At 40.0% G+C, this 25,109-nt stretch overlaps 1 protein-coding gene across 4 annotated transcripts; it reads right to left on the bottom strand.

The window, feature by feature from the left end:
• Positions 1 to 112: 112 nt before the first annotated feature.
• Positions 113 to 21,053, bottom strand: DCP2 (decapping mRNA 2). Of its 4 annotated transcripts, none has more exons than XM_021524801.3 (11): positions 20,944 to 21,053; positions 15,520 to 15,671; positions 13,745 to 13,872; positions 13,238 to 13,336; positions 11,630 to 11,782; positions 9,921 to 10,033; positions 9,706 to 9,813; positions 8,781 to 8,904; positions 8,135 to 8,245; positions 6,408 to 6,459; positions 113 to 5,664 (listed from the first exon to the last, which is right to left on the bottom strand). In XM_021524801.3, exons 1-11 carry the CDS (start codon positions 20,994 to 20,996, stop codon positions 5,498 to 5,500), a joined length of 1,260 nt encoding a protein of 419 aa, XP_021380476.1. In that variant the 5' UTR covers positions 20,997 to 21,053; the 3' UTR covers positions 113 to 5,497. The 4 variants fall into 4 exon arrangements, with proteins under 4 accessions (XP_021380476.1, XP_021380477.1, XP_021380478.1 ...); XM_021524802.3 differs by having other exon boundaries at positions 113 to 5,661; XM_021524803.3 differs by having other exon boundaries at positions 8,135 to 8,242.
• Between the last annotated feature and the right edge of the window lie 4,056 nt (positions 21,054 to 25,109).

The following is a 25,109-nucleotide window of genomic DNA, read 5'->3' as shown; positions in this document are numbered from 1 at the left end:
ACAATCACTGCTGGCTTAAGGCAACACGTAAACATTCTACAGTGAAAGAATAACCTGTGCCAGCAGCAGAGGCATCGCATTCCACAATGACCAGCAATCCTTATTGTCATACTTCAGTATTCAATATGTTTATTTATAAAGTAATTTAATTTTACAGAGGAAAAAATAACAATATAGAAGAAAATGTTAACTTAGTCATAGTCTCCTATAATGGTGTGCTTCAGTTTTGAATCAATTTATAACAAACAAAATCACAATCATCAGTACAGCAGATGTTACAGGTAGTTACAGATTCTACTTAATACAACTGAAGAGCTGACTAATGCAAACTTCCTTCCAAAGACCATAACGGAAGTTGTATAAAATCTGTATGATTTTAACTCTTTAGCTGTACGAACCTTCTACTCGAGTGAGCACTGATGTGCCACTTACACAGGGGAAAACAGGTCGAGTTCTTGAGCTTTAACACACAGGAGGAAGACATAACCCTTCATGCCTGAGCCACACCACAAAGCACTGGCTCCTGTTTTCTGTGAGGCATGCAGTGCTGCCCTGAAGTGTCATCGGTTGGAAGCAATGCCCAAGTCTGGGTCCTGGAACATGAACACCAGTCAAGCATTCTGCCTGGATTAACAACCCCACACCTTCTTCTGGGGGGTCTGTTTTGCTTTTTAATGGTAAAAGTGCCTTGCAAACCCAGCTAAACTGCTCCTCAGGGGTTAGGTTAAACTTCCACATAGCGCAGTGCCATGCAGACACTCTAAAGTTCCGTTGCAAGTACTGGCGTGAGAAGTATTTGCTGAGAGCTCTTAATCATGTGGTTTTCCATACATTTCTGCATAACAAAATTATGTACCCAACCAGTAAGATACAAATTTCATCCCCATAGTTTAGTAATTTTGATCAAACATGCTTAAAAAAATTTGCAAAATTCTTCTCACCATTGGAAATGTGTCATAGAGAACTGTGTTTGCAGGATGTTTTCTTAAAAAGCTATGAATGCCTTATTTTAAAATGATTAATGCTCTATGAGCTATAATCATTTTCTTAAAGGCACTGAACCCATACTGGAAACTAGAAGCTAGTTCTTCTGATCAACAATATAAATGCTTAGAAATTACAAAATACTCTGTTTTCAGTAAAATCTCCATAGAGACCTTTCCAAATTTAAACATTCTGAAATGTTAACAATTACTTAAAAGGAAGCTTTTTATTTCCTGGAAGTATTGAAGGAGGACTTGAAGACAGATTTGACTTCCCAAAAGCAGCCAGAGCTGAGAACAATTTAAATATATTCTGTAAAGCTGAATCTGCACAAAACGTTAAGTCTTGCTGAACCTAACATTTTCAATGGAAAGACAAACCCCAAGTATTTTGTTTTATTGTACTACTACCAATCTGGAATAGTTCCTCTGGTACAATCTTGAATACGGCCAATGTCATTGTTTAATGTTGACTTCCTTTTAAGTTCACAAGCTACATGAAAAAGTGAAATGCACACACAGCACAAATACTACTGCATCTATCAGTGCTTACATATGGGATTAAGAACAGTGCAAATACTAGCATTTAGCCTACTTCCATTCTTGACTACACTATTGCTATAAATGCATATGAACAAAAACCTATAATGGAAGAGTTTCTAAGTCTAGTTTACTGTAAAAGCACCTTCAGTTAGTTTGTATAAATTTACCACATCTTAAATAATTTTGGTTGTTTCAAAAGCTGAAATATTGTAATAACAAAAACAATTTGAAATTATGAAGTTGTGTATAAGCACCAGATTATTTAACATTTACAGTGCAAGACTTAAAATTGGTTTATTTACAGAAATCAATATCAACAAGAGAGACTATTCTACTAATTATCAATAACTATGAGCTTCCTAACATGTTTAGAATATAACCTCCTAACTTCAAACATGAAGGCACCTGGCTTTACCTCTGGAAAAGAAACCTGTTGCTCAGAATTTGTATAAAACCCCAAGTATCTGAGGATTAAGCAGCCTACTAACCCCACAACTGGGCAGCCAGTTACCCCTGGAGCAGCAGTGCTGTCGTGCACCACAGGATATTGGAGTTTGGATTCTTAATGTAGACTCTGCTCTTCACACCATAACTAAGTGCAAAAGCAAATCACCACATTAAGTAAAGGTTGGATGAACTGTATTCTTATTTGAAATTACAATCTGAGAGCAAGTACCTTAGAAGTAGCCAGACCCGAAGCCTGCCTTGTTTTTAAAAATAACTGTTACATCTGTAACAGTTCTCTTTCACACGTAGGTGAAAGAAAATCACCTACTAAGTATTGTTCTCAAATCACCAAATTAGTTCAGCAAGGTTGAAACACAGCACAGAAGCCTGGAACAGTGATTAGGCCCAAAATTTCATTAGAAACAATTTATGTATGTTTGGTCTAAAGAATTTACATTGTGTTAAAAAATAATACTCTGATTGTGCAATAAATAAAGCTATTTCCCCCTCTGCTTCCCAGAACCACTGTTGCCAGGCTTCAAACTATGCAAGACACAGTTACTTTCAAAAGCTGGATGATTGATGTACATCAAGGAGCTGAAGTCAGCAGCACTTCAGTCACTTAACTAACTGGGCCAGCCACTCTTCAGTCCAAGGTCAAAGTAATAGAAGCATTCTGAGGAGAGATGCTAAAAACCTCATGCTAAAGCAGGGAGTTGATGTAGTACTAGAAACAGCACACTAGTACCAGATTCCTAGCACCACACAGCTGTAGGGTTTTTTGCTAAATATTGGTTTACTCTGCAAGTTGATTCCAAGAACACTGACTGACCATTCATCATCTGAATAACCCCTAAAATGGCAGCATTCTCAAATTGACAGTGTTTGTTTTTCAAGTATCTCAACACCAGCTCTTGAGTCAGACATGCAAACAGTTAATATTTCCCTGTGTCTAGCTCCTGTAAAGTAAAAACTCACAGAACTGAAGCCTGTATCTCACTTGATATTTCTTCACTGTTTTATGGAGGATAATGTAAACAGTACTTCTAAACTTAGAAATACAATTCTAAAGGGATGTTGAAATAAGAACATAAACAACAGTAAACAAAATGTTCACGGTGCAGGGCATGTTGGAGCCAAGTGGATCCACCAAGTAGATCACATGCCACCACATTTATATAGTTTTAGGACAAACCTTACTAAGAAAGCAGAAAGCAATGCTACTACAGGAAACGGTACCCTTATACAAAGAAGTAAGTTATTGCATATTTATCACATTTATTTGCAACTCACATTAAGGCTAGGTTTACTAGAATGAATGACATATGTATAAGCTTCACTTTGGGTTGCTTAATGAAGCAACCAATGTCTCATACTGAACCAACCTTTCACTAAGAAGAAAAAAATTACACAGTAAACAGAGGGCAGCCAGCACGTCCTATTCATAGAACATGCTTCCATTGTTCTAAAGATTTCTTGCCTGGGACAGGACTTCCCAAACAGATGCTCCAAGTTCACTGTTTCATCAACATCCCCATTATTTCACAGAGCACTAAATTATCTATTACTAATTTATCTGAAAAGTCAACTTATTTATAAAAGGATTTCCACAGCCTGTTATTTAATTATGCCTTAGGAGAGTCCTAGTAGCTCCACAGGCAGTAGCAGCCTCAGGATATGATACAAACTTCTGCCTCACCATGAGTAAAGGCACTTTTGCTGGGAAATCAACTAAAATAGCACAAAGAAGTAACTAAAGATTAGTATTCACCTGAAGCTGAATAATGTAACCTCCTCCAGCATAATCCTACCCTCTCAATTACTCTTCTTTGTCATTGTATGGCCTTTGGATACGTTTAAGAAAAAACAAAAGAAAAGTGAGTCAAAGCTATTTGAGCTATTTCACAATTTGGTCTTGAAAAACAAGGCCCTCAGAACCCTTGTCCTCCAGAAGGAGGAAATGCTGTAGTCCATTTCTCCTGTTGACTGATACAGAAGTTGAACACTCCCATGGCCAAAATTATTACAGCACTAGAGTTCCAAATCACCCGGTGCCAGGCAGGTGAATAACCCAGGAGAAAGTTCTAAAGCTATTTCTGAAGAAAACACTAGGTAGGGTATATGAAGTAGGGTGGTTGAAGGAAGACCAGGATTTTGGTTTTGGATGACATATATGAGTTGCATAAAAACTCAGTGCATGTAGATACACTACAAGGGTGTAGTTCATTCAACCTATCAAGTTATCAATTACCTCTATTCTAGAGAAAAGTCCATTTTTAAATCTGGGACATGCTTGCTATTACAAGCTGCTGTGACAAATTATTCCAGTGCATTTCTCTCCACTGCAACGCAGATGCTCAAAACCCACTGACTTGCAGGTGATGTAATACTCATCACCCTCATCACAAAAATCTTACAGGTTTTTTGTTCCTCCTCTCCATCCCCACCCCATCTTTCATGTTTTTCCTAAGAAAGCACTGTAGCTGAAAATAACTGAAGCTAGATCATTTAAATGCTAACTGCAAGTGCAATTCAATACTACTTGATATATACAGAGCAGATACACTACACAAGAGATCTGAAGACAACAGCACAGAATACAATACTGAACACCCTTGGAATAGTTATTGGAAGCCTGATTAAGCTGTTCAGTGGCTTATTTACATTCAGTATAAATTCTACATAAGTTACCTCTCACAGAAAAGTTTAAGCTTCTCTTTTTTTCACAAGCAGCTGCTTTGTAACTGCTTATGCAGCTGTGGGCAGTGCACATGAGCTAAGTTAGACACTTAGAAGGGCTGAATTTTACCCAGTTTGAGTGTCATTATTGAAGACCAAGGAAGAGTAGGTACAAAAAGTCAACATGCTATAGATTTGACTCAAGTACTAGTGATTGCCCGCCAACAAAAACTATCAGTGTGAAAGAGGGAAGGTATCTGTGGCAAACAATCAGTATAGAGAAAGGATGACAGGCTGAGACTAGGTTTGAAATGTGCAACTTGGTTTCAAAATCACTAGGACAGAGGTGTCCTCTGAGTATTAGTTCATTGCCACTGCATAATATTGCAATGTTCTACAAAATAATGACAAACAAGTCCAATAATTTACATCAGAACAGTTAAAAGGTTAGCAAGCTGGTATACTCCAACAGTTAAAAAAAAAGTCAATGACATTCTACAAAAAACACAGCAAGTTACAATAAAAAAAAATTTAAAACCACAAAAAAATAAAACACAAGTAAAAAGAATGCCCTCTAATGCACAGCTAGGAACAAGTGAACTGAACATTGGAAAGGTACTTTTGTGGACAAAGGCTAGACTGCATTTAAAGTGCAACACTTGACTATGCCACTCCCATACTGCAAAGAGAACAAACCCTTCCAAACCAGCCGTCAGTCCCTGCATTGCATTTAAAAACAAACAAACAAAACAAAATAAAAAACTCCTGAGAAAGAGTAAGGCTGGATAAGAAACCCCCTCAATTGCAACAGGCAAGTCTGATTCTTACTTCTAATAAGTTTGCTGTCAGAGGTCAAAACTTTTCATTATGGCATCATGGTCAAACTTGAAACTCAAGAAAGCTCTTGATGAAAAAACAAATTTGTAATGGCCATTGCATGCCATAGAATGTCCATCTACGTGTTCTGGCAGTGCGTCTTCGCTGGAGCAACACATCTCATAGGCTGCTTCTGCTTAAGGAGAAAAAGGTATGAAACAAATTTTAAATGGGCAGTTGTCAATAAAAGTATCAACAGCAACACAAAGCCATACCTCAAACATACATTCAATTAATATTTATAACAAAACCTGTATGTTTGGTCATAAACAGAAGACAGTAACTCACAACAGCCATATTTACAAGTTGTCTATAGAGGCTAGAATAAATCTTCAAATTCACTGCAATCTGGAAATACTTTCAATAGCCACATATATATATATATATATATATATATATATATATATATTTTTTTTTTTTTTTTTTTTACACATATAATACTGTTTAATTTCTCAATAGCCATTTCTTAACAAGGAGAAAAGAATGGCACTGTTTCCTGAGCAGTAAGTAAAGAACTGTGTGCATTCTGCTGCAGTTCATTACTAGCAGGACAGAAAGCCTTAAAACAATGCTCAGTTACCAGCACTATGTCTACTCAGATGCTGTTTTTCTAAAGTAGCTTTTAGTTACTTTTTCACTCAGCCACCTTGTGATCAGTCAGTCTTAATAATTAAAGAGAAGTATTGCAAGACCAACATGAAATGGTACCTTTTTCATTAAAAAATAAGCAAAACCTCAGACTACCTTGAAAAAACATGACTTTATAAGATTTGGAAGGCTGGCATGAGGAATGGTTGAGGAAAAACCCTCAATCATCATTATTCGGGTGCCTTCAGCCTGTAGCACAGGACAGTGTATGAAAATTCTGACTGCACTTGCCTGTTTCAAAGTTATCTTGAAGTCTTCTTGGATTAAGCCTTTTTTCACATTTCTGGTGAAGAGAATGACCATACATTACACATTTTTGATGAAGAAATGGCATTATATTTAAGCATCATCTAACAGGCATGCTGGTTTGCTTTGACACACTTAATGGCTGAATTATTTTACCCCTAACTCAGCATTAATTCTGTCACATTACTTGATGTAGCAAACATGCTTTAAATCCACAAGTCTTTCAGAATCATGCAACTTTTTAACAGTCACTAAAACATTTGTAACATGCAGACTTTTAGGGGAAAATTTTGAGTACTTTCTAACTGTTTTAGGATGGAAGGGTCTTGCATATGATGGTGTGGAATCAACGTTGTGCAGGCATAAATCCACTCTTCAATAAGCTTGTCCCAAAAGAGGCAAGGGGAATGTATTTGCAAACATGCTGCTACTGCCAATTAAATTAACATGCTTTAGAGACACCAACTCAAAACTCTCCAGGGAGGAGTTGTTTTAGCCCCAAGTATTGCTGCTTTAAGTACACCGATACAAAAAAAAATATGGCTCCTTGCACTCTCTGCAAATTAAGTTTCCTGGCCTTCAAATTACATTAGAAAATTGTCACTGGACACAGAATATTCAAACTTCAAAAGACTGACCATCATGAAAACACAAGTGGAACAGAAAAAACAAATATTTAGAAAAGTTCATGAAAAGCCTATAAAGTAACTGTAGAGCATTAAGAGTTATCTCCATGAAGAATTTAAAGATTACCATTACAGTTTTTTCCTATCCATCTAAATTTCTGGGCAGTCAATTCATTCCTCTACACTCAGACTCAAATATAACTAACCATTTCTTGCTGCAGGATTTTAGGACAAGTTTATGGTTTCTGTATGTTTACTTGAATAAGAGAAAGAAGGCAATAACCCAAGAATGGGAAGAATCTCATTTAAAGCCTGTAAATAAGAAAAACTAAAGCCTGGACAAGCCAGCTGAGCTGCATAGAGAACTGGGGGCTCACTGCTGCACAAAAGCCAACAAAATATACTGAAGAGCCATAAAAAACAGGGAATCAAAAGCACATTCTACTATAAAAGACAGCACAGCCCACTGAGTCAACTCCCACTGAGAACTGGACAAACACAATTAGTAACTGCAAGGGAATGTAAAACACTAAGAGTGTGGCACTGGAATTTACTGTAATCAGCTCCACTGTATGATTGAAAAGCTATGTGAGATTCTGGCATCCAAGCCAAGTCTGTGTCTCAACATTTTTTGCTGGAGAGAAGGGAAATAATACATATTTACATCACTACTTTCTAAGCATTGCATAACAAATCCCTAGGCTTACAGAAAGATATCACACATGAATAAATAAGATGTGTACTACACTGAGTTGTTACTACACACCACAGAAGACTTTTACATGACAGGAACCTCGAAAGCTGCAGTACTGAAAGCTACTGTGTACTGAAACAGCTGACAAATTTTCAACAGCTCAAACTACTTACTTCTAAAATGCAAACTTTGAAATTTAGTATGCTTGTTTTATAGATGTATATACATACAAGGTAAGAAATGTTATATATCAACAAACATGTATCAAATACTCTGACCAAACATACTCTTGATAGACAGGCATTCTACTCTCTTTCAGTGGGACATTGTCCTGGACATTTGTTAAGCATTACTGGAACCCATTACTGACACAGACACTGCATGTTTCTTACCAAGGTATTGTTTTGCTTAACTGGTTGACTGTGCAGTCCATTTGTTCGCTTCTTTTGGCTGGAAGTGTCTTGATTTTGCTTTCTGCCATTGTTCTTCAGGTTCTGGCTCTGCTGTTAAGTCCAAAATAAGTAGAGGGAAGAGTTTAAATGGCAGAATTGGACATCATTGGATTAACATTTCCTACTTAGTAACTAAAACTTCCCTCCAAGTAACTTCAAAATATGTTAACAGTTTCTTTTGCAGAAAAACTGAAGCCCACTGAAATTAACCAGACATACACTCAAACTACAGGGCCATCAACTGTTACTCTTTCTCTATTGCACTGAAAAGAACAGAATTATTACACAATTAATTCAGTTAAGTGAATTTCCATGCACTGATGCAGATATACTAGAGATAACAGCAAAATGGCATGTACTAATTACTATCTGTACATGAAACAACATAATTGCTACCTGATACCACCACTTCTACTGTTAGATAAATCAAAGAATTCCCAAGAGTATTCCCCTACTCCCATGTTTCTACTTTTACATTCTGTGGTGATGAAATTCACTGGTTTTGTCCTAGAGAGGAAACCCTCATGAACAAAGACATCTGTTTTAAATAGTCCAGATGCATATGCCTGCCTAAGAAACAACCTACCTTTATTTTCAAAACTTCAGACACCTCAGGATGATTAGATGGCTTCTGTGGCTGTTTTGGCTTCACCAAGTGCTCTCCTGAAACGCCATCTGTAAGCACCTGCTGACTACAGCGAAGTTTGGATCTAGTACAAGAAAAGAAAGAAGTTTACAACACAACTTCAAATCTACTGAGAACAGAAGACAAATGTGAAAAAAAATTTCTGCTTTTTGATAACAATCTGGAAGACAATCTTAAGTAACCTAATACGGAAAAAACTAATAATGCTCACTGCCATCTGCATTCTCCACAGACAAGAGGCCAAGTCCACATTAACATTGGTCCTGCTGTTCTCAGCCTTGGTGTTGCCCTGGCTCAAATTACTGAAGTCTTCTCATAGGGACTACAGGTTTCAACGTTTGCTCTACCACTTTTCACTCAGCTGAATCTAAAGCCAGCAGCATATATTCCCCTACTGATTCCCACAGATTTTATCTATCACTTCTTAGACTACTTAGAGTCCTACTTTTCCTGTGCTGCAGTGCCAAAAATACTGAACTTGAAGCACTGGAAGTTATCTACTTGCTTTAGCTCCTATTTGTTTGGGTTTTGTTTGTTGGTTTGGTTTGGTTTTGTTGTTTTTTTGTTGGTTTTTTTTTTTTTTTTTTGATTCCCATAAACAAGACTGAGGAAACAATCTCAGTTCTTACACCTGTGTATCATCACATTAATCAAGTTCTCACCTTACTTACTAGTCTATGATATACATATATACATCTATGCTTATTTTTCTGTTATTTACCTATTACTGAAACACAAATCCTTGGAGAAAGAGAAAAGGACAAGCAGTATTGTATATAATTTTCATTGTATAATATTGTCATATTTGTATGACCAGTGTTTTGTAAGAAAGAATATAGAGATGTTAAACTGACCTGGTTCTTACCTAGCTTTTTCCAAGTTGGACTTAGAGGGTGCACTCCCTGCAGATGAAAAACCATTGTCACTGTCTGAGGAGTCTCCATTCCTTCGGGAAATCCATTCCCTCAATGGCCTGTGAGCAAGGAGTAGTACAACAAGATCTACTTACCAAAACAACTCTAAAGAACTTATAGTTGTCTGAAAGACCCTGGCCTAGCATTTGCCTCATCTCAAACATACCTGATGAAGGGAATTGCCATAAAAAATTTGTTAGGTGCCAAACCCAGCTTGGACTTTGGGGTCATGTCATTTCTGTGGCATGGTAATTTGTCGATGGAAAACCACTCAATATTCTAGAAAAACAAGAAATAAAATCACAATATCCTCTACTGTAGCCTTAGTAGAATGTTGCAAATGTGTATCAGCCACAATTATTTCCCTTAATTAAAAAATTACAATGGAAGACTTAAATTAACAGGCCACAACAGCCTTTTTCACAAAAGGTTAATTAACTTCTGACTGCCACTACAGTAGCAGATGGTACAGCAGAAACTCATTGCATGATATCACACCTAAAATATGAAAGGTATTAATCAACAAGTAAACTCTGAATAAGAGTTTTCATAAAGAAACCAACCAAACCACTTCACACAGAATGCCATAAATAAATGTACAGACTTTGAATAACTTCCAAAAACTTTTTACTTAAAGTGTTATCAATACTGGACCACCAATACCCATTCAAAATGTAAGAAGGGTGTTTAGTTTGACAGTAAGTTTCAAGTTTATTATAAAAGAAAAAAAAAACATGGGGATAGGACAGGATTTGTGTTCCTGCTTATATGTTACAGTTTTATAGTTAAAACTTATATACGTATACTTAGCAGAATGGGGAAACAAAATCAGGAATTCTGACCACAGACAGTGTAGGAGAACCTAGATGAGATTTGCTATCTACTCTGAAAGCCCCAGGTCCACACAAGATGCAAATTATGGAAATACGGTCCAAACTGAACAAGTTTTCAATATAGTTCTACAGGGAGTACAAAATCAGGTTGCCTGGTGGCATTAGATCAGATGAAGACAAAGCTTCAAAACTCTGTCATTGCAAGAATGCTTCAACATTCCCACATATATGGTCACTGTTCTACAAAGTACCATATTTACTGTTTATTTTAAAAAACCCTCAAATTTCATCTTATGTCATATTTTAAAAAAAACCAGGTCTCTAATGCAAGAAATTAAGTTCTGTCCTGTCAAATACTTTCATTATTTAGAAAGCAAGGTGCCCTATTTAGTGACACAATCTGCATGGAAATATAGCTATTTTAAACTGAATTGCCATAAAGGAAAAAAGTATTCAAACTTCAAAGATTACAGATACCACTGACAAAGTCTCCAACAAGCCTTTGTCTTTCCCTTTCACAATACCTTTTAAAAGCCAAATGGTACACAATACATCTGAAATAGTTCCTTTTTTCTGTCCCCTTCTCAGCTTCCTCCATAAAATATACTATTTTTTAAATCTGACAGTATTAGCCATGAAAGAAAGAAAACAATCGTTAGTTTGTCCTTTTTATATGTAGGGCTTTTGCATGTCCCCAACTAATAATTACAACTTGAAAATATATAGTTACATTTGCATCTGTAACTAGGAATAATATGAAATTATTAATATATACACCACCTACAAGAGGAGGATAATTGTATTTTAGCACCATGCTCTATTGTCTTTTCATGATGAATAGAGATGTCAGTCAGATGGTCAAGTATCAGACTTGCAGGCAAGCTCTAAGAAGTCAACACAAAAACCTACAGTGAAGAGATGCCACTGGTACCCAGCATTTAAGGTGTTCATTGTGTTTACTGGGTTCATTATTTTACACACTTCTGACTTTAAAAATCAACCTCTGCAAAGTTGCTATAGATTCGGACAAGGCAGTACATACCCGAATTTCCCTTCTAGTTTTGGGGTTGAATTTTGTGTTCTTTGGAACTCCAGGAATGATATACAGCCGTGCTAACTGATCATTGATTCGCAGCTCAATGTATTCCTCTTTGCAGATATAATCTTTTATGTCAAACCCAGTTTCTTCAAACACCTGAGAAGTATTTAGAAGAAGTTAGTGAGTGTGTATTCAGAGTTATCCTTTCACAACCTGCTACCACAAACCAAGGAATGATGATTTTTCAGATATATCCATGAAAGCTGCTAAGAAAAACAAGCCTTTACACACAGAGGTTTGCTCATAAATAGAAAAACTATCTACATGCTTTAGATTTCTCTGAAACTGTAAACCTGTTATACAAGTTGAAACAATTCTATTACACTTTCATGTAGCAATTTATTAATATGGATGGGGTTAGTCCTCATCAACTTCTGAGGTACTACTGAACTCTGTAGGCACTGCCAAGTGAAGACCTCTTCAATCAGATTTTACACAGATGAAGCTTATGATTTCAGATCTGTGCTGACTCCAGTGAAAGAAGTTGAAAGATTTATTTCAGATATAAAATAAATTCTCAGTCTATCTACAATGACAATCTAACTTGATGGAAAAAAGATTATAATAGTGCTGTTCACTAGTGAAATCTAAATAGATTTTTCAAATTAACAACACCATCAAAAGATTTTTTTTCCCCACTATAAAACTGTGTCCCCTTTAATGCTTTGGCTGGCATAACTTGAAGAGGAAGATACACTTTATGTAACTCCTTTTTGAAGTAGCTGTCTGGTTTATCCTTGATAGGTATACTTAAAACAAACAAACAAAAAAAAAAAACAAATCCTGTGATTTCCCAGATACTGATTCAGTCCAATTGAAGAACACTAAATGCACCATACTACTTTCCCTCAACTTAATTTTCTCTCTCAAAAATTCTGAAAGTATTATGTTGAATGAACACTGAATTTGTACCAGTAATATTCTTTTACAGGCCATTTTGAATATGCAGCTTCACTATATATCTAGGTCTCCAGGAGCAATAAACACCACAGACTATTTCATTTTTCAGATTGTACTTGCAAATATACACTGATTCTTGTTCCTGAACATAACTGAAAAATAGAAAAGTTAGGTTCTTCACAACTTTTACATAAAATTCTACAACCTCTAACTCAGCTCTTTAACCTCTTTACACAGACCAGTGTACACAGGCTGAATTCCCATTTCTCCGCATTTTTAAAGTTATGGTGACCCTTGAAATTAACACACCAAAAGTCATAAATTATGTAAGATTTCCCAAGCACCACATGTTTAAATGTAAATTCACAGTTCAGCAGAGAACTTTAAAAATAGTACTCACTTCATTTAGCACATTAATGCAAAAGAATGTGAAACATAAACCTTTTTTTTGTTTTATTTTAATATATAACCTCAACCTTGATACCATTTTGGAACCCAGAAAGGCACCAGAAGATGACTGCAAGAACAGATCATTTATTCACATGGTTTCAATATCAGGATTACCTAGTAAAGTGCCTTTTCACCCAACACATATATCCTGATTTCAGATAAATTTCACTTCTTTACCTTAAAGGAGTTGATATAACTTACCTCTCTAGCAGCACAGTCGTGAGGTGCCTCTTCTTTATTTACTTTCCCTTTTGGAAATCCCCAACCAGATTTTGCTAAATAGCCCTGAACCAAAAGAACCTACAAAATACAAGGAAATGCAACTGTCAAACATGCAGATGTTCTAACCAATTTCATTAAATGTCTTCACTCCACCATCCCCTTGTTCTCCAAAAGAATATGGTAGCCTCAAGGAAGGAAATCATTAGGTTTGCTGCATTCTAGCAAAAACACTGAAATATTTTACATAATCGTGTAACTCAGAATAAAAAATAAAATCTGAGAAGGAAAGCATGCAGAAGTGTGTTTACTGACTCACATTATATTTCTGTACACAGCCACCAATATCAAGTAATTGTCAGATCTCTGTGAATCTGACAGTGAATGTAAATTTCTCCAGAAGAAAAATGTAAACAACCAAGAATTACTTCTGCCAGCATATATCATCCCTCCCTCTAGACAGTCCTTCACAACTATTTCCATACTTACATTTTCAAGTGTCTCATCAAGGATAATTGCACCATAGGTCGGCACTCCCATTTTGTATTCTTTCCACTCATCTAAAACCTTTTGTACATCTTCACCTTGAGGCAGTAAAAAGGGGCAGTGATTGAAGAGTATAGCAGCTTGTTAAGGAAGATAAACTTAAGCTGCCAGTTCCAAGGCACATACTGAATACAAAAGATATTCACTCCAAATTTAGACCAAACACTTCCTCCCCTAAGTTCCTTTCAAGATAGATTCTCTTGAAAATAAATAAATATTATGAATAATCCACTAGGAAGCACAGAGTACATCAAGTAATTTGCCAATTCCTAAAAACCAAAACCCAAAACCAACCAAACACAAAAGACACCCAAAAAAAAAAAAAAAAAAAAAAGCCAACAAAACAGTAAAAAACCATACCAAGAAAAAAGATGGCACAAGGCTGCTTGTTTGAAGGAAGGTAATTTTGGAAAAAAGTAACCCCATAACAGTTATTTTGAATATGTGTTATTTGCAAACACATTTTCTTAATTTTGAAGTGAGCAAGACAGAAAAAAATGTCAATTCCTCGTGCTTGAAATAAATGGAAATAAATTTTTGCCACAATCATTTGTTAAGATTATGGCACAGAATCCTATCTTCAGTATTTATTACACTAAAAAAATACTGAATGACATATAGTCACAGAAATCTAAATTCTAATACAATTTATCATGCAGAGAAAATATAAACCTCTATAACTCTAAATTTTTGAGAGAAAATTTGCAAGTCCCTAATCAAAGTATTAATATTATATTTTTCATATATTTTAATACCAGTAAAAAATACTCCACAGCAGAATACTTAAAAATACACTGCAGCAGAACAAATATTTGTGGCAAATATAGGCTAGAAAGGGAAATATGTAATGAGCATATAACATCTATTACACTGCATTTTTTCTGCACTGCCTACAATTAATAGGAGAACTTTGTTAATCTGAAAATACATTTATAATTAAAAACGCATATAAAATAACAGCAGAACATCAACCAACAGGACACAACCATATTTTTACAGTTTACTGTTAAAAGCTGTAGTGTTTCAAAGTAAATGTAAAGTATGAAACTAACAGTTAAGTATGTTGTGTAGTGAAACCATGGATAATATTATCCTCAAAGTTAGAAGCAATATTACAATCTTGCATCAAGAACACAGCGACAAGGTTAAAACTAAAAAGCTTGCTGAATGAAAGCCACAAAGTTTTCTCTAGCAATGACTAGATAGTACACATTCTAGCAGCCCTTGCAAGCAACAAAAAAAGCAAAGGCCAAGCATTTGAATTCAGTAAAAATGCAGTTTCTACCCTACAGAAATTTCCAACAAATATATACCACTGCCTATGGCAGAACACATACCACCCTCAACTACTTTAATATTTATCTCACTAGTTACTTAAAAATTAATTAATTAAACTGTGGAGTTCAGTTTGAAGAGCGCCAACAGCTCAGCCTTGAAACCAACCTAGCATGCAAACTACAACCATGAGAAAAAATCCTCAAACATCAGAAATGAACCATTTTCCATAATTCTTTAGCAGTCCAAGAAACATCTCTTTTGTGGGTGCCACAAAATCATGGAAGCAGTGAACTCAGTAACATCACATACCTAGCAATGCTAACTTTTAATCATTAATACCTGAACTGATAATACCATACTATGAAATACCTACCGTTAACAATATTCAGTTCACACTTCACCGCTGAGACAGAAAACAAGCAGAGTAATAAAAAGGATATCAGCTTTAGCAAAGTCTCTTATCCCACACTGAGGTAATCCTGGTGTGTTTTGCATGTAGAAATCCAAATAAAACCAATGGGCAAGTTCAATCTGAAAACACACTCTGATTGCATTGTCTCTCTCTTCACTTGGAATGTGCAAAATAAATCGGCTGCCAGGAAAGAAAAAGAGTAAGATAAGCCAAATCTACTGACTTAAATACAGCTAACAATAAAACATTGCAACAGTACAATTCTTGATCCATTAGCACACACAAACAGACCACCAGATCCTCCTCATGTTCCACAAGGACAGTAAAAGGTTTTCACAGAGTAAAATACAACTTTTAAAGTCAAAAAGGAAAATGGATTGTTATGACCTTTCAGAAACATCAATTACAATACACTAAGTAAATTAACTGTTGTGAAAACAGGGAGTGTGAAGACAACTTACTTAAATGGCTGTGTTACAAAAATGAAAGCATTTTTACAATACCATTACAGAACATCTGCAAACTCTGATATGATATTTCAGTGCTACTTTATCAGGACACAAGTTGAATATATATAGTTACATATTTTCATTTAAAACCACAGTAAAGTAATAATCTACATAGATTTTAAAATTCAATATGATCCTACAAATTTCCTCAGTCTGAAACTGAACATGGACAATCAGGTTTAGCCCAGATACTGGCACACAAATAAGAGTCACTGAGATAAAAGTTTTAGCAGCACGGTGTGATAGCCCATTTTAGTTAAGCAGAAGAAGCTTTATTTATTTATGTATTTGTATCAAAAGCAGAACTTCCTTTTTAGAAACATAAGGATATACACCCCACTGAACTTAAATCATTTGATGGCGATCTTTGACCATCAGCTCCTGAGTGCAACCAGCTAAAATTCCAAAAGTGCGTAGTATCATTGCTCAAAGGATACTCTCTTTACCTAAAATCTGACAAGTATGAATTGTCACAGGATCCCAGAACTGGTTGCCTCTCTAAGGCACTCTAGCCAAAGACAGAGGCAGGTCACCGGTGCAGGCACACACCTGATACTCCCCAGGCTTCCAAACACATTCACAGGTATTGGCACAGGTGTCATTTTCCACCCCACAGCCCTGCCCAGACCCCAGACCCTCACCCCCATCACACAGGTCGCTGCCCCACCAGACGGTCCAGTCTGAAGTTTCCTAGTGAGAACATGTGCACAAACAGATCTGGGGAAGACACCCACCCCTCCCACCCAGCGTCTGGGTGGTGACCCACAGTCCTGCTGCAGCTGCCTGTGCTCTGCCCCTCACTGCCCTCACTCACACCACTTCCCCCACACAAGCTGGTTTCCAGGACACTCATCATTGCCAACCCAGACCCCGGGAGCTGAGACCCCTCCCGGGAGTGGCTGCGCTGAGATCGGCTCCCTCACTCCAGCAGCTGACACCTTGCCCAGTCACACACAGCTCCCATCAGCAGCTGGCACTTCATCCTTGGAGCACACAGACACAGGGGGTACAGAGCGGAACTATCCAGACAAAAATAAATATTTACTAAGAAGATGTAAGATAGGACAGTCTGTGACACTTGGGCAGAAGGGGCAGACAGAGAAGTGCACTAACTTGCCCAGTTTTACAGCCAGCCTGTTTTATACCCCCTCTGCCTACCCTTGCTTTGTCCCTCCCTGCTTCTCCTTTTGTGTGGCACTCCCCTCAACCCCAAGTGTGGGATCTCCCCAGGTCTAAAGCCCTACCAAATACAAAGGCCAGGCTGATATTCCTGGGAGTCATGCCTGTGGTTTCTTGGCAGTTGGTCAGTTAGTGCAAGTAAAAGGTTTGTTTCTTGTCATTGTATCTAATTCTGATTTCTTAGCATCTACATATTTTTTTATTCTGATTCCTCTAATTTTTTCCCGTTTTCCAGGAGTAGGTCCATACTCAGCTAAACTTACTGGAATGAACATTCCTATACCCCCTCATTTGGCCCCCTCATTGGCCAAACTTGGTTTTCACCACTGCCTTCCTTACCATTACTCTGCTGGTTTTGTAGCCTTGTATACTTTATTTGTGGAATCCTCGCTTTCTTATCATTCTTCTGTTTGTTTTGTAGCCTTGTATGTTTTTTTTATTTATTATACTTTTATTTCTCATCCTCTTATCCAATTTTCACACAGAAAAATGGCCTTGGCCAGATAGTATTGAAGACCTCATCAGGCCTGAGAGGTCTCCTGAGAGGGAGTCTGTGCTTACCTCATGAATTTCAGCATGGCCAAGTGCCAGGTGCTCTGCCTTGGCTGGGACAATCCCAAGCACAACATAAACACAGTCTGATCAGAGAATGGATGGAGAGCAGCAGTGGGGAGGAGGCTTTGGGGTATTGGTGGAAGAGAATCTTGACATGAGCTGACACTGTGAGCTCCCAGTCCACTCTTGTGATGGAACAAAGTGTGCACAGCAGGTTAAGGGAGGTGATTCTCACCCTTTATTCTGTTCTGGTGGACCTCACCTGAAGTGTTGTGTCCAGCTGTAGGAGCTCCAACAAAAGATGATGGGGACCTGCCGGAGCAAGTCTTCTGTGAGGCCTTGCAGGACCTCAGGGGCTGCAAGAAAGCTGGAGAGGGGCTTTTTACAATTTCATAGTGACAGGACAAGGGGGAATGGCTTTAAAGAGAAAAAAGGCAGGTTTAGATAATAGGAAAATAATTTTTCACTGTAAGGGTCATGAGGCACTGGCACACACTGCCCAGAGAAGTTGTGGATTGCCTGTCTCTAGAAGTGCTCAGGAGCAATCTGGTCTAGAAGGTGTCCCTGCTTTTGGCAGAGGGGGTGGGATGAGATGATCTTTAAGGTCCCTTCTACCCAAAGCACTCTGTGATTCTCCCTTGCATAAATAACCTTATTCACACCAACATTTTACCACTTGCCAATTTTCTATTGGCACCACCACTCCCAATTTCTTTTGAAGGTCCTATTATGACTGCTGAAAAGATCCCTTATCTATGAAGCTGCCGTAACTAAAAGATAAAAACTTAAAAGTCTACGTTACATCTAGTCGATGATATCTGCTTGCCCCAGCACTGCAGCTGAACATAAATCTAAAGATAAAATATGCAGCAGTATCAAAGAGGAGTAAGAACATGCCAGGGATTAGACTTAGAGAACAAGAGAAAAGCCAACTGCAATGATACTTATTAATCAAAAAGTTAACTTCTAAGTTACTTGGAGCGACTGAAGTGCTAACAACAGGCATCTCTGGGTTGCTCTACATGGAGCTGCCAGGTGCTGGCAGTGATGAGGTAACGCTGGACACACTGTAGGACACAGCTGGAGGCAGCAGCTGAGATGGTGGAACCTACGGGGAAGTGTATTTAAGGACAAAAATACCAGACAGGCAGAGGAAGTGAAAAAACCAGCATGAAACAGGAGTGCAAACACCAAAGTTGGAGAAGAAGAAGGAAGAGATGTCCATCCTACAGCCTGTGGAGGGTCACATGCTGAAGCAGATGGATATGTCCTGAAGGAGCCTCAGCCCTAGAAGTGATCCCACACTGGAGCAGGGGCAAAACATAAGAGGGAAGGAGCCCCAGGGAGGATTTTGTGTTACAGACTGACCACAACCCTCATTCCCTATCCCTTGAGCTGCTTGCAGGGGAGGAGGCAGAGGAGAGTAGAGAATGAAAGGATGAAGCCGACATGAAGTTTCTCTGGGAAAAACAAGGATGCAGAAAAAGCTCTTTTTCAAATATTTTTTGAAGAGGAGCTGGGTGAGCATCTGGCTATTTGAGCAAGGTGAACCAACCACAGTCTTGGAGTCAAAATATGGGGTAACAGCCCTTGTTTACAAGACAAAAGGAGTTTCAAGAAGCTGCTAAACCCACATTATGTCTCTGCACATCCACTTCTTTACTCGGTTAAACAGCTCCATAGCACAAGGTAGCATGACGAAAACTGACATGGATACCTGTAAGTTGTTATTTAACAATACCCAGTAACTGAGTAGGAAAAATCACCTGTCACTTTCTACCAAAATTCCCACTAGTATCATATGTAGATTGAAGAATGTAGGAAATTACAGATATTTTTATAACACATTTATAATATGAACACAATCATAATACAAAACACCATTTTTAAGATGGAAGATGACAGTATCTCAAAGAAACGTAGTTAGACACTGGGAGTGATCCTATTACAATGTAAGATTCAAATACCCATGTGCTCTTCTATCATAAGTGACACTAACAGGCTGTATCAGTTTCACTGCAATTCCTCTCTGGATTTTCTGAAGAACTCTTAAATCTTGTGTCATATGTGTCATATAGGGAACCGAAAGGCGAGTTCCTCTCTCTGCACGGAGGCCAAAGGAGACACAACAGAAACAGAAACATGCTTCAGAGGCCAGATTTAAGGAACTGAAAATTTACATGCCTATCACAAATGCTTGACTCTTGCACTGGACAAGTGGAAAACAATACTGAGCAGGACAGTTCTACCTTCCTGTGGTATTCTCACTTCTAAACATTTTCACTCATTTGAAAACTGTAACGTAAGTGGGGTATCTTCCCTCTTCACTAACCTTTCCCTCTTTTACAAAAATACCTAAGGAATCCCTTGGAGGTGGTAAAATAGAAGGATTATTTCATGCCAAATATCACACACAGTTTGTGTCATCACATGCGAAAATTGCATAAGAAGATGGCAAATAAAAGTATAACAAATAAATAAAGCATACAAGGCTACAAAGCCATGAGAAGAATTATAAGAAGGTGAGGAATCCACGAATAAAGTATACAAGGCTACAAACCCAACAGAGGAATTATAAGGAAGGCAGTGGTGAAAACCAAACTTGGCCACTGGTTGATGAGGGGGTATAGGAATGTTCATTCCAGTAAGCAAAGCCCCTGGAAGAAGAAAAGGATTTCACTCTGGAAGACCCGACAAGCAGCTTCAGGCCGAAGGGTGTCCTCCCAGCAGAGGTAACTCACGGCAGGGTCGCCCCGCCGCCCTTCCAAAGAGCAGCGGCACCGCACCAGCGCTCCCGGCTCTTCCTTCACCTGCGCAAACACCGCCGACGCAGCTCTACCTTTTCCGGCCCGAGCGCCGCAGGAAAGCCCCGCAGGAAACAACGTTCCTGCCCTGCCTCCCGCACTCGGCCGCCCCGCGCAGCCCCGCACCCGCTCCAGAGGGTGCCGCGGGCAGCCTTCCCGCCCTTCCCGCACCGATTCCACCGGGAGGGCGGAGCCTCGGGCTCGGGGGCAGCGCGGCGAGCCCCGTCCTTCCGCTTCCCGGCCGCCGCGGGAGCTGCCCGGCCGCCGCCCCTCGGTGCGGGCGGCCTCGCACCCGCTCCGCGTCCCGAGCATCCCGCGGCGCCCCGCGCAGGGGCGGGCGCCTTTCCCGCCCTCCCGCGGCAGCGGCAGCGCAGCCCCGGGGCCGCCCCCGCCCCACGGCCGTACCTGCATAGGTCGTCCAGGACGCTGCTGGGGATCTCGGCCCGTTTGGTCTCCATGGGGAAGCGCGGCTCATCCCGACGCGGCGGAGGCCGGGGCGCAGGGAAGCGGCGGGGGCGGGGCCGCGCTGCGGAGCGGCGGCGGAGCGGCGGCTCCCGGGGCCAATCGGCGCCCGCCGCTTGCGGAGCGGCGGCCAATGGGGCGGGGCGCGGGGCGGGACCTTCGCGCTCAGGTGATCGCGGGAGGCCAATGGGCGGCGCGGGGCGGGGCCGCGAGCGAGCGCGCTGATAACGCGGCGCGCCGGGACGCGGACGGGACGCGGAGCAGCGGGACCGGGCCGAGCCGAGCCGAGCCGAGCCCGGCCCAGCCCAGCCCAGCCCAGCCCAGCCCGGCCCAGCCCGGCCCAGCCCGGCCCGGCCCAGCCCAGCCCAGCCCGGTGAGGCACAGCTGCCGTGCTGTGTCCAGCTCTGGGCTCCTCAGCACGGAGACAGGGAGCCACAGGAGGGGGTCCAGCAGGAGCCATGAGGATGAGGACGCTGTGGGGCATCTCTGCTTTGTGAGGAAAGGCAGCGGGAGCTGCGCCGGTTTAGTCTGGAGAAGACTGAGCTCTCATTGATGCGTGTAAATTCCTCCAGTGCGGGTGCCGGGGGGTGGTGCCCGGCGGCAGGACGAGGAGCAGTGGCCACAAAGTGAAACACGGGAAGTTCCGCCGCGGTGTGAAGAAGAAGGTCACGGTGAGGAGTGGCGGAGCTCTGGGACCGCTGCCGGGGGCGGGCGCGGGTCTCTCTCCCCCACGGAGCCATTCCAACCCACCGGACGCGTTCCTGCGCCTCCTGCTCCAGGGCACCGCGCCCTGGTGCGGGGGGCTGGACGGGATCATCTCCGAAAGGGAATGATTCTGTGATCCTGCGAAACAAACCCGGCTCCGGAGGAGCCTCCCTGCCGGCAGAGGGTATCGCTGCTCTCTCCGCAGCAGCTGCTGCTGCCATTGCAGCCTTTGATTTTAAGTAGCAGCGAGTTTTTGATGCATTTCTCCTCTTCTTCTTCTTCCCCTTCCTTTCCTCGCCAAACTGCCTGAGCTCCTTCTGGCTGCTCTTTCCCTTAGGGGATTGGGGAGAGAATCAGCGAAATGAGAAAACTCGTTGGTTAAGATAAAGACTAAGTTGTCTAGTAAGTTATTACTATTGCCTATTAAACTATAGGGAATGCAAGAGCTACACAAATAAGAAAGCAAAACAATAAATTAATTCACTGCTTCCCGTGACCAGGCAGGTGTTCAGCCATCTCTAGAATGGGGATTCATCACGTTTAACAGTGACTTGGGGAGACAAATGCCATCACTCTGAATGTCCCCCCTTTTGTTCTCCCCACAGCTATCCTGATAATGATGCTATATGGTATGGAATATGATCAGCACAAATCCAAAACAAGGCCCCATACCAGCTAATTAGCTCTGCCCTAGTCAAAACTAGAACACAGAAACACCAGTCCAGCATTTGAAGACACAAAAAGTATGTATATTCACAGTTGTTATTGACTGTTAGGCACAGAAAGTGAGAGATGGATTCTTTGCCCCCTTTCCAAGGATATAACAGAGAACAGGAGGCTCCATACTAGCTCCAGAAGTATTAGGAAAGGGCATTCAACCAGGTGTAGAAAAAACAATACTGTAAGATGACTTTGGAGTCCAGTCTTAGTAGGAGCAGCTGTAGAAGTATTTACATACATTGGTGCCGCACTCATGAGCAAACTCCACTAAGTGGTATTTGACAGTGACTTTTGCTCCACTCTTTTTATTGCTGTGATGCTTGGAGGTGATGGGTGGATCACTTTAACACTGACTAACAGAAGTACTTTGTTAGGAAAAGTAAAGTCCACTAACAGTGCTATTGATATGTCTAGACATAGGAACAGCTGGAAGGATCTGAGTTCAAATGGATCAATCCCATTCCTCAGGAATCCAAAAAGCTCAGTTTTTACCAGAAAGAGCAGATGTAGGAGGTTCTTTGAAAGTTGTATCATCTGGATTATTTCAGGTATCAGGATGGTCTTGGTGCTATTGTTTTTCCCTGTTTGCTACATTCACAAGCTGCACCCCATGTCCCGGTCCCCATCTCCCATGTGAATTTGGTACCAGGAGCTCCTACAATTGATAAAGAGGAAAAAAGGTGGCTTAGAAAATGCACTTTGACATCTCATGCTAGCCATGGTACTTTTAGCCCTGTCATGGTCTCTGAAAAATACCCAGCCTGATACAATGAAGAAGCAAACATGTCAAATATTACCTAAGTTACAAATCATTCTTGGATAATACAGATCCTTAACATATGAGAAATGTACTACCTGAAGAACATAATGGAAGTTTGCAGACAGTGTTCCAGGACAGGGGAGAGAGGAGAGACGTGTTTGAACATTTCTGCTTGCTTCATTTTGGAGACATTGCTGGAAGACTAGGTTAGCCAGAACATCAACATAAGAAAAAATATGTTCACAAGTAGGATTTGGAGTTGTGTATCATTGTAGTTTCTTTTTCTTGCTGTGTGTTTTCTAATTTATTTGGTAAATTAACATGCACTCCTTTTACCTGTTAGCTCACACGAAGTAAGTTGAGTTAAAGCTGACACATTCAGGTTATATTTCCCCAAAGATAAATCCTTCAGGGAAACTTGCATGCTTTGGTGGCAAAGTTGGAAGTAGCTTTTGTCAAGCTTTAAGGGCAATTAAGAGAGCAGGAAGGCCAGGTATAACACAGAGAAGCTCATCCAGTACCCACAACACCTCACAGCTCCAAGCAATATGCAGAATCACCCAGTGATGTAGTCCAACTGGTTTTAAATTACTGCTTATCAGTCAGACTCGGCAATCCTAAAGATAGCGATAAGATATTTGGAAAATAATGTTGTTGTCTGTTTGAACTGCGCAAAGAGAGAAGATGGCAGAAAACAAAATGGGCCAGCCATTTGCGCATTCAGAAAGGGATCTCAGAAAAGGAGTTGGATTGCACAGGACAAGCAAGAGCTGAAAGTGGATAAAGTTTTGCTTGGAGAATCTCACCAAAGTGAGAATTGCATTGGATAGGAAGCACCATCCAAATCCAGAACTCAATAAACATTTATTTGCCGTTTATGTGAATTAGAATAAAGACCAAGGCAGAAACTTGAGAGTCTGCAATCAAGATTGCAGACTTCAGCTTGCCTAAGTAATCAGGCATTAATTCCACTCAGCCTTTCAATAAACAGATTCTATACTAAAATCTCCAACAAAATATGGAGGTGGGAGGTAAGTGGACTGAAAAGTAATATTTTCTGTAAGCAGTATGAGCTCAGCACCCTCAGTTGCTACAAGTTGGTATTTTGGGTCAAATTTATATGCAAGGAGACAATGCAAGCACTACTCCCCTTCTTTGCTCCATGTGTTACATGGTAAAAGGTGAGTGAATAGCTGGCACAGACCATCAGGGGGACAGTGATATACTACAGAACTAGTCCCATATAACCCATGTGAAGAAACATGAATACTTAAAATACGTTGAAGCAAGTTTTAGGTAAAGCAAATCGCCCACACAAAAGTTAACGAAACTTTAGGCTTAAATCTGTGTTCATCTCAGTTTCCTGATTGCAAAGGAAAAAGAACCATAAAGACCTGAAAATAATTTGGAAGGGTTTTTATTAAGTTGAAAGCACCATAGAAAGGAACACGCTTGTGGTGAAGTACAAGACATTATGATATCTAATAAGATGCACTCATTAGAAACTTGGATGAATAATGGTACCTAAACCTTGGAGGGGTTCTGAGAACCTTGCAGAGGAGATAGGAAGCACACATAAAAAGGTAAGCCAGCAATTTTATTGAAAATTCACAATTCAAAGTGATTTTTTGTTTCTTTATGCAAAATTTCACTTAATTGAAAACAATATAACTAGTCTAACTGCATTTGATTAATTGTGATTACAATCTATTCTTTGATGATAGAAACCTTAAGCAAGATTATTCAAATGCCACTTTAATAGGTGAAGAGAATTCCTTTGAATTTCCCTTCCCTTCCCTCCTCTCCCCTTGCAGAGGAGATAGGAAGCACACATAAAAAGGTAAGCCAGCAATCATTTGGTTACTTTATGTATAGAGAGCTGTGGTGAGCCTGTTCAGAAGATTCTATACTGGGCTTTTCCTGA

The sequence above is a fragment of the Lonchura striata genome, chromosome Z, assembly GCF_046129695.1.
Source record: "Lonchura striata isolate bLonStr1 chromosome Z, bLonStr1.mat, whole genome shotgun sequence".
NCBI lineage: Eukaryota > Metazoa > Chordata > Aves > Passeriformes > Estrildidae > Lonchura > Lonchura striata.
The sequence above is the reverse complement of the archived record's forward strand: the minus strand, read 5'-3'. Positions and strand labels throughout refer to the sequence as shown.